Source organism: Hylobates moloch, unplaced genomic scaffold (genome assembly GCF_009828535.3).
Source record: "Hylobates moloch isolate HMO894 unplaced genomic scaffold, HMol_V3 SCAFFOLD_23, whole genome shotgun sequence".
Taxonomy (NCBI): Eukaryota; Metazoa; Chordata; class Mammalia; order Primates; family Hylobatidae; genus Hylobates; species Hylobates moloch.
Window position 1 is genome coordinate 26974130 of NW_026652298.1, and position 14563 is coordinate 26988692.

General features: G+C 44.6%; 1 protein-coding gene and 1 non-coding gene across 6 annotated transcripts in view; both read left to right on the plus strand.

Annotated features, from left to right (window-relative positions):
- The first annotated feature begins 2488 nt into the window (after positions 1-2488).
- CEP20 (centrosomal protein 20) overlaps positions 2489-14563 on the plus strand; it is a 22982-nt gene continuing 10907 nt past the window's right edge. The window contains exons 1-3 of one of the 5 annotated variants that reach the window (XM_058434066.1): positions 2489-2999; positions 7325-7522; positions 9405-10750. In XM_058434066.1, coding sequence (XP_058290049.1) covers positions 2972-2999; positions 7325-7522; positions 9405-9481 — 303 coding nt within the window. In that variant the 5' untranslated portion in view covers positions 2489-2971 and the 3' untranslated portion in view covers positions 9482-10750. Of the gene's footprint in view, positions 3000-7324; positions 7523-9174; positions 10751-10899; positions 10989-14563 lie in introns of those variants that run through there. The other 4 variants (XM_058434067.1, XM_058434065.1, XM_032145238.2 and 1 more) reach the window with 4 other exon arrangements.
- On the plus strand, positions 14148-14251 carry LOC116462805 (U6 spliceosomal RNA). Its single transcript, XR_004246462.1, has one exon. It is a non-coding gene; the product is annotated as a U6 spliceosomal RNA (small nuclear RNA).

The window sequence follows — 14563 nt, forward strand, 5'->3', positions numbered from 1 at the left end:
AGCCTCCCAAGTAGCTGGGACTACAGGGACACATGCCAGGCTAATTTTTTGTTTTGTTTGCACTTTTTTTTGTTTGTTTGTTCGTTTTGGTTTTTTTTGACACGGAGTTTCACTCTTGTCGCCCAGGCTGGAGCGCAGCGGCGTGATCTCAGCTCACTGCAACCTCCGCCTCCCAGGTTCAAGCGATTCTCCTGCCTCAGCCTCCCGAGTAGCTGGGATTACAGGCGCCTGCCACCATGCCCAGCTAATTTTTGTATTTTTGGTAGAGATGGGTTTTCACCATGTTGGCCAGGCTGGTCTCAAACTCCTGACCTCAGGTGATCCGCCTGCCTCGGCCTCCCAAAGTGCTGGGATTACAAGCGTGAGCCACCGTGCCTGGCTGTTTGCTCTTTTTTTGTTTTGTTTTGTTTTGAGTCAGAATCTTACTCTGTTCCCCAGGCTGGAGTGCAACCTCTGCACCCCTGGCTCACTGCAACCTCTGCCTCCTGGGTTCAAGCAATTTTCCTGCCTCAGCCCCACGAATAGCTGGGATTACAGGCATCTGCCACCACACCTGGCTAATTTTTGTATTTTTAGTAGAGATGGGGTTTCACTGTGTTGGCCAGGTTGGTCTGGAATTCCTGACCTCATGATCTGCCCGCCTCAGGCCTCCCAAAATGCTGGGATTACAAGCGTGAACCACCGCACCTGGCCTTGTTTGCTCGTTTTTAATGACAGGTTCTCCCTATGCTGCCCAGGCTGTTTCCCCTCCCTTTAAAAAAATTAGTTAACAATTATTGATTGTATATTTCAAAATAACTAGAATACTTGTAATATTTCCAACACAAAGAATGTTTGAGGTGATGTTTATCCCAATTGCCTTGACTTGATAATTACACATTGTATATGTGTATCAAAATATCACGTCCCTCCCCAAAATATGTATAATTGTGATATATCAATTTTTCTTTCTCTCTCTCTTTTTTTTTTTTTTTTTGAGAAAGAGACTCACTCTGTCACCCAGAGAGGAGTGCAGTGGTACAATCAGCCGTCCAGGCTCGAGTGATCCTCCCTCCTCAGCCTCTGGAGTAGCTGGCATGCACCATCATACCTGGCTAATTTTTTTTTTTTTTTTTGTAGAAATGCGTCTCATGTTGCCTAGCTTGGTCTAGAACTCCTGAGCTCAAGAAATCCTCTATCCTCGGCCTCTGGAGTAACTGGGACTACAGGCATGCACCACCATGCCCGGCTAATTTTTTCTATTTATTTTGGAGAGATGGGGTCTTCCGTTGCTCAGGCTGATCTCAAACTCCTGAGCTTAAGCAATCCTCCCTCCTCGGCCTCCCAAAGTGCTGGGATTACAGAGATGAGCCACCGCACCCGGCCAGTGTATCAATTTTAAAAACAATAGGCATGGAAACAAAAGTATGCTGGAAGTTCCTGGGAAAGAGGTTTCCTTGCTCTTAGGTGGCTTTTTTTTTTTTTTTTTTTTTTTTTGAGGCGGTGTCTCTCTCTGTCGTCCAGGCTGGAGTGCAGTGGCGCGATCTCAGCTCACTGCAACCTCTGCCTCCCAGGTTCAAGCGATTCTCGTGCCTCAGCCTCTTGAATAGCTGGGATCACAGGCGCCTGCTACCACGCCCGGTTAATTTTTGTATTTTTTTTAGTAGAGACGGTTTTTTTTTTTTTTTTCAGTAGAGACGGGGTTTCACCAGGCTGGCCAGGCTGTTCTCGAATTTCTTACCTCAGCCTCCCAAAGTGCTGGGATTCCAGGCGTAAGCCACCGTGCCTGGCCGCTCTTAGGTGTACTTTTTTTTTTTTTCTTTGAGACGGAGTCTCACTCTGTCGCCCAGGCTGGAGTGCAGTGGGGCGATCTCGGGCTTACTGCAAGCTTCGCCTCCCGGGTTCACGCCATTCTCCTGCCTCGGTCTCCCGAGTAGCTGGGAGTACAGGCGCCCGCCACCACGCCTGGCTAATTTTTTGTATTTTTAGTAGAGACGGGGTTTCACCGTGTTAGCCAGGATGGTCTGGATCTCCTGACCTCGTGATCCGCCCGCCTCGGCCTCCCAAAGTGCTGGGATTACAGGCGTGAGCCACCGCGCCCGGCCACTCAGGTGTACGTCTAATCGATGTTTATTATTTAGCCAAGTGTTTGGATCTCCCCGCCATTACAACTGGAATCATGCAACCTCACACTCAGTTTAGGGTACATTATTCCCCTGTTCCTTTTCCTTTACTTCTATGGGATGTTAGAGCTTATTCCTTCATTAGTTAGTTCCATAAAAAGCTCCTGGACTCCTTACATGCACTGTGTAAGTGCGAGTGGAAGAGGACAGGCTGGTGACCTTGGTTAAGTCTCTTCAGCGATGGAGGACTCTTTACTTCTTTGTAAAAACGGCGTGATCATAAGGAAATAATGCACTAAGGCGTCACAGTAAGCGCTTAATACAGTGGTTGTCGAGGTGTGATCTCCAGACCAGCAGCACCAGTACCACCTGGGAACTCGATAGAAATGCAAATTCCAGGGCCTCACCCCAGATTTACAGAATCAGAAACTCTATGGGGAGGACTAGCAAACAATTTGTTTAAACAAGTCTTCGAGGTGATGAGGATTCATGCTCAAGTTTGAGAACCGCAAGGTTAATAGGTGGTAACTATTAGCAGTTGGTACTTGCGGCTGCAGAGAGAATGAAAAACTCAGCTGGCTAAAGTTAAGCACTAAGGTGCCAGCAGCACCCCACAGGGCTCTCAACTGCCTCAGTTCCCGCCCTCACTCCCGTCTCATTCAACTGGGCCCTTCGAGAGCGCTCGCTGATTGGTGGAGTCTCTGGTTGACATTCACCACCCACTCAACCGCGGAGCTCGTAAACTGAGAGGGGCGGAAGTAGGTGGGGCGAGAGCTGTGCTCGTATTGGCTACAGACCACGCCGCAGAGTGAGTGGGGTGGAGCTGCGCGTGCGCAGAGCCGAGGCGCGCCCCTGGCGGCCGTTGAAAAATGGCGACTGTGGCGGAGTTGAAGGCTGGTGAGTGCGACCAGGGAGGCCTCCGCAGGGAAGCGTCGGGCCTTCATCTGGTGGAAAGGATAGGATACGAGGAGAGCGCGCGGAACACATGGGTTGGCTTTTACAGGCGTCAGTCTTCGGTGTGAGGGCCTGCGGGGAGCGTCTGGCTGCTGTCTCGGCCCGTGCGCGGGGAGCTCTTATGGGGAAGAGGTTGCCCACTGGCGAGTTTTAAGCCAGTTTGGAGCTAAAGGAGGAGTTGCATAATCTTCAAGCATCTAAGAGGCCTACAGGCCTGCATCTTGGGCCCCTGACGCATCTTCTTGGACCCTGCCGGGGGCTGGAGGAATTGGACCAGGCTTGGCACTCAGGGCTGATGACTACAATTCCCACAACCCCTATTGGGTTAGGCACTGCCCTAAACAGTTTGCCTGGTTGTCTCGTTGGATCCTTAGAACAACCTGTTAAGTAGCCTTCCTCTCCCTGCCTTTTTTTTTAAAGAGACGGTCTCTGTCGCCCAGGCTGGAGTGCAGTAGCGCGATCACAGCTCACTGCAGCTTCAAACTCCGGGACTCCAGCGATCCTCCCACCTCAGCTTCCAGAGCAGGTGGGAATACAGGGGCTCTTCACTAGGCCCGGCTAATTTTTCTATTTTTTTGTAGACACGGGGTCTTGCTGTATTGCCCAGGCTGATGTTGAACTCCTAGTCTCAAGCTATCGTCCCGCCTTGGCCCCCTCAAAGTGCTGGGATTACAGGCGTGAGCGCCTGGCCCCTTTTTCTCGGAAGAAACTAGAGGCAAAAAGTTTGCTGGCCTGGCCAGTCTCCTGTCTTTTCAGGAAAAGATACTCTAAGCTACTGATGTGCCAGTTATTAATGACGTTCGTACACTGTTTACTTTGAAGCAAGTGTCCAGACAGGTAATAGTAATAATAGTTATTGAGCTTCATGTGTCAGGCACTACTCAGCCTGTGTGTTACCTGATTGTAGCAACCCTATGCCCATTTCATAGATTGGGAAACTGAGGTACTGAGAAGTGAAATAGCCCAAAGTGATTTCACTAGAAAGAGACACAGCGTGGGGACCTAGTTGTGATGCACTGGAGCATCAGGTCTTAATCGCTGAGCAATATTGCTGTCCAATAAATAAAACCAGTTCCAGTTTGCAGGGAACCCATGGTTTAAACTAGTAATTCTTAGAGATTTTAGAGAGGAGACGTGTATAAAAGTGTGTATTTGGGGCACAGGGCTGGTGAACAATCATAGAACAGGCATGCGTCTGTCCACAAGAACAGATTTCACATGAATCTACAGATCCTGTTCCCAGGGAAATACACATCACATGTAATATTGCATACATTTTCAGAGGATTTAAAGGTACACTTGGAATGGCCAAGCACAGTGGCTCAGGCCTGTAATCCTAACACTTTGGGAGGATCGCTTGAGCCCAGGAGTTTAAGACCAGCCTGGCCAACATAGTGAGACCCCATCTCTATTAAAAAAAAAAAAAAAAAAAAAAGAGCCGGGCATGGTGGCCTGTGCCTGTAGTTGCAGCTGAAGCAGGAAGATCGCTTGAGCCCAGGAGATAGAGGTGACAATGAGGTATAGTGGTGCCACTGCACTCCAGCCTGGGCAACAAAATGAGACCTTGTCTCAAAAAAAATACAAATTAAAAAATAAAATAAAAAATAAAGGTACTATTGAAATATAGGCGAGGTTAAGACCTTTCAGAAGAAGTTTTGATGGCCCAGTGTTCTAAGTGTAATAGAGGGAAAGGTAAAGTGGTATGGACCTCCAAAAGAAACCCGGTGAAAACTTGTTTGCCAGCCAGTTACGTTACATTTTATGGGCTTTTACCTTTTTTAAGCACGATCACATTTTTCCTCCTTACTTGGTTCTATCTCTGAGAGGTAGAGCTCATTATTTTAGAGAAGGCAACTAAGGCATGGGTTGGTAATCCACCACCGAGGTGCTGATGAGACATGCTAGCTTTCCTCCTTCCACTGTCACTAATTCTCATTTCTCTGTCCAGTTTGAGGCTGTCCTGTGTGCAATACAGAGTAATCGGGACAGGATCCTTGCCAGTGACAAAATCTCTCCATCTAACTTCCAGAGATGGAATTAGAGAATAGGGCTTCAGTTATGATTCTAAGAGTACGATAAGGCTGTACCTTCCTTTTATGGGCCTGTTACAAACTCTGATCAGGTGATAACTGTATTTAACCTATCTGCAAGAAGGTTGAAGGGATGCTTTAAAAATGAGGGGAAAGAAAGGTCAAGAGTCAGTGAAGATTCTATCTCTTTAGTCATATGATCCAGGGTTATTGTTGATGTTATTTATTGAAGCTTAGAAAGGTCTTATGTCCATACTGACTTGGATAAGCTGCTGGGCTCTCTTTATGGATTTTTGTTTTTGTGGTGTACTTACTTGGTGCCTTTGGCAGGGTGCAGAACAGTATTAAACTACATTGATTTCCCAGTAGTATACAGCAATGTATTATAATCCTCCTAGGTGACACCTACTGAGCTCTTGCTATGTTCTTGACTCTGCGGATGAGATGTGTTTATTCTCTGAAGTTGTCATTTAGCCAGTAGGAACTGTTTGAAAATAGAAAGTTCCAGATCACGACAAGGGATGGTGCCAGTTCAGTCCTAAGATCCCCATTATCTGTACTAAATATGTACAGTGAAATCCCATGATCATAACTGCTTTGTCATGGTGACTCTGGCTAATCAGTAAGTTAGATTGACATTCTGCATACACATCCCTGACTCCTTAAGATGGCATTGATGTAGTCATGTGCTAGATTTCTAACTAGGCTTAAAATTTCAGAATCCTACTGTTCTAAGGAATTAACTCATAGTTGTCTTTAAAACAACGAGGCCAGCGGGCACAGTGGCTCATGCCTGTAATCCCAGCACTTTGGGAGGCTGAGGCGGGTGGATCACGAGGTCAGGAGATGGAGACCATCCTGGCCAACATAGTGAAACAATGTCTCTAATAAAAATACAAAAATTAGCCGGTCGTGGTGTCGCACACCTGTAATCCCAGCTATTCGGAAGGCTGAGGCAGAAGAATCGCTTAACCAGGGAGCCTGGAGATTGCAGTAAGCCGAGATCGTGCCACTGCACTCCAACCTGGTGACAGAGCGAGATTGTTTCAAAATAGCAACAACAAAAAACCCAAAACACCTTTTCACTCCCTAAAGGGTTCTGGATTATCAAAGGTTTGTGTTTTTTTTGGTTGGTTGGTTGGTTGGTTGTTTTAGACAGAGTCTCACTCTGCCCAGGCTAGAGTGCAGTGGCACCATCTCGGCTCACTGCAACCCCTGCCTCCCAGGTTCAAGCAATTCTTCTGCCTCAGCCTCCCAAGTTGCTGGGACTACAGGTGCGTGCCACCACACCTGGCTAATTTTTTGTGTTTTTAGTAGAGACGGGGATTTCACCTTGTTAGCCAGGATGGTCTCAATTTCCTGATCTCGTGATCCGCCCGCCTCGGCCTCCCAAAGTGCTGGGTTACAGGCATGAGCCACCATGCCCTGCCATCAGAGGTTTTTACACAGTAACCCAACAGACTTCTTTTATGGAATGTAGTTGTTTTCTTTAATCATCTTTCTAGACTGGAGGTTGTTAGCAACAAGCAGAACCTGTGTGCAGTGGCAGACACTCTTGAAAATACATGAGAGACTGGGGCTTAAGTTCAGGTTGCAGTAAGCAACTATAATTCTATCCCCCGCCTTTTCCCCTCACTAAAGAATTATATATTGGCTGGGCACAGTGGCTCACACCTGTAATCCAGCACTTTGGGAGGCCGAGGTGGGTGGATCACGAGGTCAGGAGATTGAGACCATCCTGGCCAACACGGTGAAACCCTGTCTCTACTAAAAATACCAAAAAGAATTAGTTGGGCATGGTGGCACGTGCCTGTAGTCCCAGCTACCCAGGAGGCTGAGGCAGGAGAATTGCTTGAACCTGGGAGGCAGAGGTTTCAGTGAGCTGAGATCGTGCCACTGCACTCCAGCCTGGGCAAAAGAGCGAGACTCTGTCTCCAAAAAAAAAAAAAAAAAAAAAAAGAATATTTATTAGGCTACAGCCCCTGACAGTGCTGATGATGTAGGAATAAACTTGAATTTGCTCAAATATATTAAGACTAAATCACTGCAACATGAGAACTATATTTTTTAGTATAAACATGGCTGGTGGTAGTTAGTGTAATTGTTTAATAATTTGTCACAATGTTTAGATTGAGAGCTGCTTTTGTACCATTTACCTGTTCAACATTTCTTTTCAAAGTATGCCTAAGAATGACAAATTTACTCTGTAACTAAGCCTTAATATTTTATATCGAACAGTTTTAAAGGACACCTTGGAAAAAAAAGGGGTATTAGGGCATTTAAAAGCAAGGATCCGAGCTGAAGTTTTCAGTGCTCTAGATGATGACCGTGAACCCCGACCATCATTGTCTCATGAAAACCTTCTAATTAATGAATTAATTCGAGAGTATTTAGAATTCAACAAATATAAGTATACAGCATCTGTCCTCATAGCAGGTAAGTGGTTATTGTTTATCACATAAAATCTGTTTCTTCCCTTTCCCCAATTGTCAGAAACTGTTTATCCTAGAAATCTAATTCTCTTACCAAACAGTGCCATCTGGGTGACTGGGACACAAAAATCACATGGGTTCTTTCTGTAGCTTAAACAAATTCTCACAAGGGAAAATACATAACTAAATAATCACTTAAACTAGGCATATACTTGGAAAAATCATCTATAATTCATGGAACTGAGAATAAACAATTGTTGATATTTTGTCCTGTTTGCCACTAGTTTTTTCCTATGTATTAAGCTTTGAAAATATACGCTGATTAAATATATTATTTGTTAAAACATAGGCTGGGTGGGTGGCTCACACCTGTAATCTCAGTGCTTTGGGAGGCCAAGGCCAGATTACTTGAGCCCAGGGGTTCGAGACCAGCCTGGGCAACACAGGGAGACCCCCATCTCTGGAAAAGAATTTTTAAAATTAGCCGCACATGGTAGCACGTGTCTGTAGTCCTAGCTGAGGCTGAGCGGGGGTCGGGGAGGGGGTGATCATGTGAGCCCATGTGCTTTGGGCTTTAGTGAGCCATGATCGCGTCACTGCACTCCAGTCTGGGCAACAGACAGAGACTATGTCTCTTTTTTCTTTTTCCGGAGACAGAATCTCGCTCTGTTGCACAGGCTGGACTGCAGTGGTGTGATCATGGCTTATTGCAACTTTGACCTCCCGGGCTCAAGCAGTCTTCCTGTGTCTGTCACCCAGGCTAGAGTGCAGTGGGGTGATCTTGGCTCACTGCAACCTCTGCCTCATTGGGTTCAAGCGATTCTCCTGCCTCAGCCTCCCGAGTAGCTAAGACTACAGGCACGTGCCACCATGCCTGGCTAATTTTTTGTATTTTTAGTAGAGATGGGGTTTCACCGTGTTAGCCAGGATGGTCTCAATCTCCTGACCTCGTGATTCACCCACCTCGGCCTCCCAAAATGTTGGGATTACAGGCATGAGCCACCATGCCTAGTTGAAGAAAAGAGGTTTACTTGGCTCACGGTTCTGCAGACTGTACAAGCATGGCACTGGCATCTGCTCAGCTTCTGGGAGGCCTCAGGGAGCTTTTACTCACTGTGGCAAGCACGTTACATGGTGAAAGCAGGGGCCAAGGGTGGGGAAGGTTAGTGCCACACACAGAGTGAGAACGCACTCACTGTGGTAAGGACAGCACCAAGCCGTGAGGGATCCACCCCCATGCTCCAAACAACTCCCGCCAGGTCCCACTTCCAACACTGGGGAGTGCATTGCAATATGAGATTTGGGCAGGGACAAATATCCAGACTCTATCAGCGGGGAAACTCCAAACTCATCCTAGTGATAGGAGGCAGAGAATGATATTGGGGTTTGGGGGTGGGCAGTTAAATTTCCTTTATCTGTCGAATTTTATTTCTTAAGACATAAATTTTCTCTTCAAGTGTAACAGTTATTGAGTGGTGAGAATATTTTTAATATCTTCTGCTGACTTTTTAAATGTCTTCTCTCAAAAAAGTGAGGAGAGACTGGATATAAATAAGTCAGAATACTGGTTACCCCTGGACTTGGTGGGGTGGGGGATGCAGCTAGGGGTTGGTCCGAGGCACCCTGAATGTGTGTCATCAGATTCCCTTGTTTCAGGTTCCATCTCTGTTTTGACTACTTCATGCCTCGGAGATGAGCCTCAGCGAAGAAACGAGGCCAGGAAGTAGATTTTGCAAGAGAGAATGAATTCTTTGTGAAGTTAGAATTTTCCATTACAGATCCTTTATTTAATATTAAACATACATCTTAACTACATAAAGACTCATGATTTTTATGGTTTAAGGATCTTTGATGTGAGCATCTCTACCTTCCTTTGTTTGTTATAGATGGCTGTATGATACCAGTTACACCCAGAAAAGAAGAAATTATGAAAATATCAATTAGGGGACTTAGGCTTCACTAGAATGAAATATAGTGACAGTGGTCAAGTTTTCATATTAAATGTTTTGGCTTTTTTTAAAAAACTGGGATATAATTTACATACAATAAAATTTACCTTTTAAACTGTACAGTTCTATAGCTTTAGTCAAATGCCTACAGCTGTGTAATTACTACCAGATCACAATCAAGATATCACCAGCCTTTTTGGCACCAGGGACCAGTTTCGTGGAAGACAATTATTCCATGGACCTGGGAGGATGGTTCGGGATGATTCACGCATACTACATTTATTGTGCATTTTATTTCTATGATTATGTTGTAATATGTAATGAAATAATTATATAACTCACCATAATGTAGAATCAGTGGGAGCCCTGAGCCTATTTTCCTGCAACTAGGTGGTCCCATCTGGGGGTGATGGGAGGCAGTGAGAGATCATCAGGCATTAGATTCTCATAAGGAGTGCACAACCCAGATCCCTCGCATGCGCAGTTCACAATAGGGTTCACGCTTCTATGAGAATCTAATTCTGCCAACAGGAGGCAGAGCTCAGGCAGTGATGCTAGCGATGGGCAGCAGCTGTAAACACAGATCAAGCTTCGCTCACTTGCTTGCCCACTGCTCACCTCCTGCTGTGCGGCCCAGTTTCTAATCTGTGGCCCAGGGGTTGGGGACCCCTGCTACAGATGGAACCACACAGGATGTAGCCTTTCGAGTCTGCCTCTTTTCACTTAGTATAATACATTCAAGATTCAGCCATGTTTGTTTTTCCTTTGAACACTGTTCTATTGTGTGGCTGTGCTAGTTTGCTCATCTATGACCAGTTGGTGGGCATTGAGTTGTTTCTAGTTTTAGCAATTAGGAATCAAGCTGCCATAAACATTGACATACAGGTTTTTGTGAGAACATAAGTTTTCATTAATCTTGGGTAAAAAGCTAAGAGTGAGATTGCTGGATTGTGTGGTTAAGTGCATGCTCACCTTTATAAGAAAACCGCTCAAATATTTTCTAAAGTGGCTGTACCATTGTGCTTTCCCACCAGCAAAGCGTGAAAGTTCCCGTTGCCCCACACTTCAGGTTAACTTTAATTTTTATTTATAATTATTGTCACCAAATGGATATTCTTTTCAAAAATAAGTTATTGATAAACAGACTTCTAAAATTTAGTATTATAATTTGGATACAGAAACGGTATTTTTCCAACCAAACACTGGGGAATTTAAAAAGTGAATTTATGTTAAACTATATTAAGACATGCATTTAACAAAAGAGATATTTGGAAGTCATAAAATCACAGGCAGTTTGATCTGTCTTGGTATGTGTTGTCATCATTCTTCCAAAATCTGAAAAGTGTATGTCTGGTAAATGTGATTCTTTTCAAAATCTTATTTGCTTTTTAGTTTAATAGACTCAGTGTTCTCATGAATTTATTTCTCCCAGAATCTGGTCAACCTGTAGTTCCATTGGACAGACAGTTTCTCATCCATGAACTAAATGCATTTGAAGAATCAAAGGATAATACAATGTAAGAATTTTTTTTTAAAGAAGTTTCCAAATATTATATTAGAATCATAATTGCACCATGGTGGTTTTACTTCATTATAATTCAAGTATTTATTCAGATCTAGTGTGTGTCAAGCATTGTACTAAATCCAGGGTGTGCAGCAGTGAATAAGTCAGATGAGATCTGTGTTTGCTGAAGCTAAAATTTCATGGCTTCAGAGTGACTAAGCATCTTCTTTCTGGGGTTAGCTCCTTTTGACTTCTTGATCCTTTGTCCTTCTAATTCTAAGGCTTTGTTCTTTTTTTTTTAATTTATAATTTCAACTTTTATTTGTATTTTCAAATGATTTTTGTTGAGACAAGGCCTCACTTTGTTGCCCAGGCTGGTCTTGAACTCCTGACCTGGAGTGATCTTCCTGCCTTGGCCTCCCAAAGTGCTACGGTTACAGGTGTGAGCCCCCTGTGCCTGGCCTCTGAGGCTTTGCTTTGTCAGTTGTTTTCTTCATATTTAACTCTTCTTTCACTTCAACTTAGGAATGTACTCAGATCTCTCCTCTCCTGAAAAAAAAAAACAACAAAAAACCATGAACTTCCAACCCCAAGCTTCTACTTAAATTCATTTTTCTACCAAGATTACTGAATCAGCCCACTGCTTTCGTTACTATTACACACCTCCTCTCACCAACTATGCTCTTGAAAAGGAGGATGACCACTTTCTAGTTTTCTTAGTTTTTTTTCTATTTCAGTGTTTCTTAAACTTTTTCTGGAGAGTCCCTGTATGGCCAAAAAAAAAAAAAGTACATAGGAGACCTGAGAACATAGCTTAAAGCAGCCTTTTTTAAAATCTAGAACTTTCTTTGAAGCCTTATGTTTTCTCATCCTAAAAGTTCTTAAGGCCAAGTGAGGTGTCTCATGCCTGTAATCCAGCACTTTGGAAGGCTGAAGTGGATGGATCACTTGAGCTCAGGAGTTCAAGGCCAGCCTGGACAACATGGGGAAACCCCATCTCTAGCCACACACGGTGGCTCATGCCTGTAGTCCCAGCACTTCAGAGGCTGAGGCAGGCGGATCACCTGAGGTCAGGAGTTCGAGACCAGCCTGGTTAACATGGCAAAACCCCATCTCTACTAAAAATACAAAAAGATTAGCCAGGCATGGTGGTGTGTGCCTATAGTCCCAGCTACTAGGGAGGCTCAGGCATGAGAATCGCTTTAACCTGGGCAGCAGAGGTTGCAGTGAGCCAAGAGCGCACCACTGCACTCTAGCCTAGGTGACAGAACCAGACCCTGTCTCAAAAAAAAAAAAAAAAAAGTTCTGAAAGTTGTTTGCTTTGAAATGCCTAACCTTGTTTTTACTTCAACTCATTACTTTGAATTTTGTCCTGCTTGTCTCTTTAAATCACCTAGCCTTGCTTCTCATGTAAATAAGACTCTCTCTAGCTAGGAAAGCTGGACAAACTCCAATTGACCCCTTAATTTACAAGACTCTAGGGCTCCTCACCCAACCCCCTTTCGTGAGGAGTTGGCCTGGGTAAACAGATCCTCAGCATTTCAAAGGAGCCCAATTAACTGATAAGGTACCAACCAACAATGTATGAAGTTCCCAGGATTTTTCTCCAAGAGATAACAACATAAAACCTTGAGTTCGAGGCCGGCATAAACCCTGTATCTAATTAGAATGAAAGATTTAGAACCTTGCATCTGGTACCGTTGCTCTTCTTGTAACCATTTGTCTTTTAAGTTGTTTATCACTCTGTAACCATTTTGATTCTTTTGATTCTTGCATGTTTTTTCTTCTGTAGAATTATTACATTTGAGTCCCCCTCCCCTTCCTAAACCTAGGTATAAAAGTTAATCGAGCCCCTTCCTCGTGGCCGAGAGAGTTTTGAGCATTAGCTGTCTCTTTGGCCGCCGGCTTAATAAAGGACTCTTAATTCGTCTAAAATTGTGGCGTTTTCTTAACTCGCCTGGGTACAACAGCTTTACGATACAAATGTTTTGAATGACATTCCAGTTAAATTTAACTCTCCCACAAATCCTTGTGTAAAATTAATGTTCCAGGATCATATACTACCTTTGTCATTGTGTGTATAGTGAAGTCCCATTTGCTTAGCATAGCACTTTACGCCTCTATCTTTCTACCTGTCTGTTGTTGTATCTCCTCACACCTGATTTCTGATTGTGCCCGGAAGACACTTTGCAACTTTATGCTTCTTTGCCTTGTAAACCATTCCCTTATCCTAGAAGCCCTAGATCACCTTTCTCCCTCTTAACCTCTGTTGGAGTATCTTACCTTTCTGTTGGCCCTGTTCAGATAGTAACTCCTTTATGACATTTTCCTATTTCTCTTCCCCTCATCTTCCCATTTCTTTTGTCTTTTTTCCTTTTTGTGAGATAGGGTCTCCCTCTGTCACCCACGCTGGAGTGCAGTGGCCCCATGTTAGCTCACCGCAATCTCCTCCCGGGTTCAAGCAATTTTGCCTCAGCCTCCTGAGTAGCTGGGATTACAGGTGTGCACCACCATGTCCAGCTAATTTTTTTTTTCATATTTTTTTGTAGAGATGGGATTTCACCATGTTGTCCAGGCCGGTCTCGAACTCCTGGCCTCAAGTGATCTGCCCACCTCCACCTCCCAAAGTGCTGTGAGGTTTTTTTTGTTTGTTTTTTCAAGGCAGGGTTTCACTCTGTTGCCCAGGTCTCTAGAGTGCAGCAGCTTGATCATGACTCACTGCAGCCTCGAACTCCTGGGCTCCAGCGATTCTCCCACCTCAGCCACCCATGTACCTGGAATTACAGGCATGCACTGGCATGCACCATCATGCCTGGCTAATTTTTGTATTTTTTGTAGAAATGGTGTTTTACCATGTTAGCCAGGCTGGTCTCCAATTCCTCGGCTCAAGTTACCCACCTGCCTTGGCCTTCCAAAGTGTTGGGATTACAGGCATGAGCCACTGCACCTGGTGACAAGTGTTTTGAAAAGTATAAAAATTGTATAATTGAGAACAGTGGGAAAAATAATTGGGGGAATCTAAGCGTGACTTAGGATGAGCAGTGAGGTATTACATCATTTGATACAAGATATCATTTTACATTTAGCAGTTGATGGAAATAAGCAATGATTATACTCCTACTGGCTTCTTGGTAGCTTTTGAGATACCTACTACAGATGAAAGTATTAAGAAGTTTGTGCTCACTTTAACAGCACATATACTAAAATTGGAGCGGTACAGAGATTAGCATGGCCCAGGCAAAGGGATGACACACAAATTCGTGAAACGTTTCATACTTTTTTAAAAAAGAAGGCCGGGCACATTGGCTCACGCCTGTAATCTCAGCACTTTGGGAGGCTGAGGCGGGTGGATCACGAGGTCGGGAGATGGAGACCATCCTGGCTAACATGGTGAAACCCTGTCTCTACTAAATATACAAAAAATTAGCCGGACAAGGTGGCGGGTGCCTGTAGTCCCAGCTACTTGGGAGGCCGAGGCAGGAGAATAGGCATCAAACTGGGAGGTGGACCTTGCAGTGAGCCGAGATCGCGCCACTGCACTCAGCCTGGGCGACAGAGCGAGACTCCGTTTCAAAAAAAAAAAAAAAAAAAA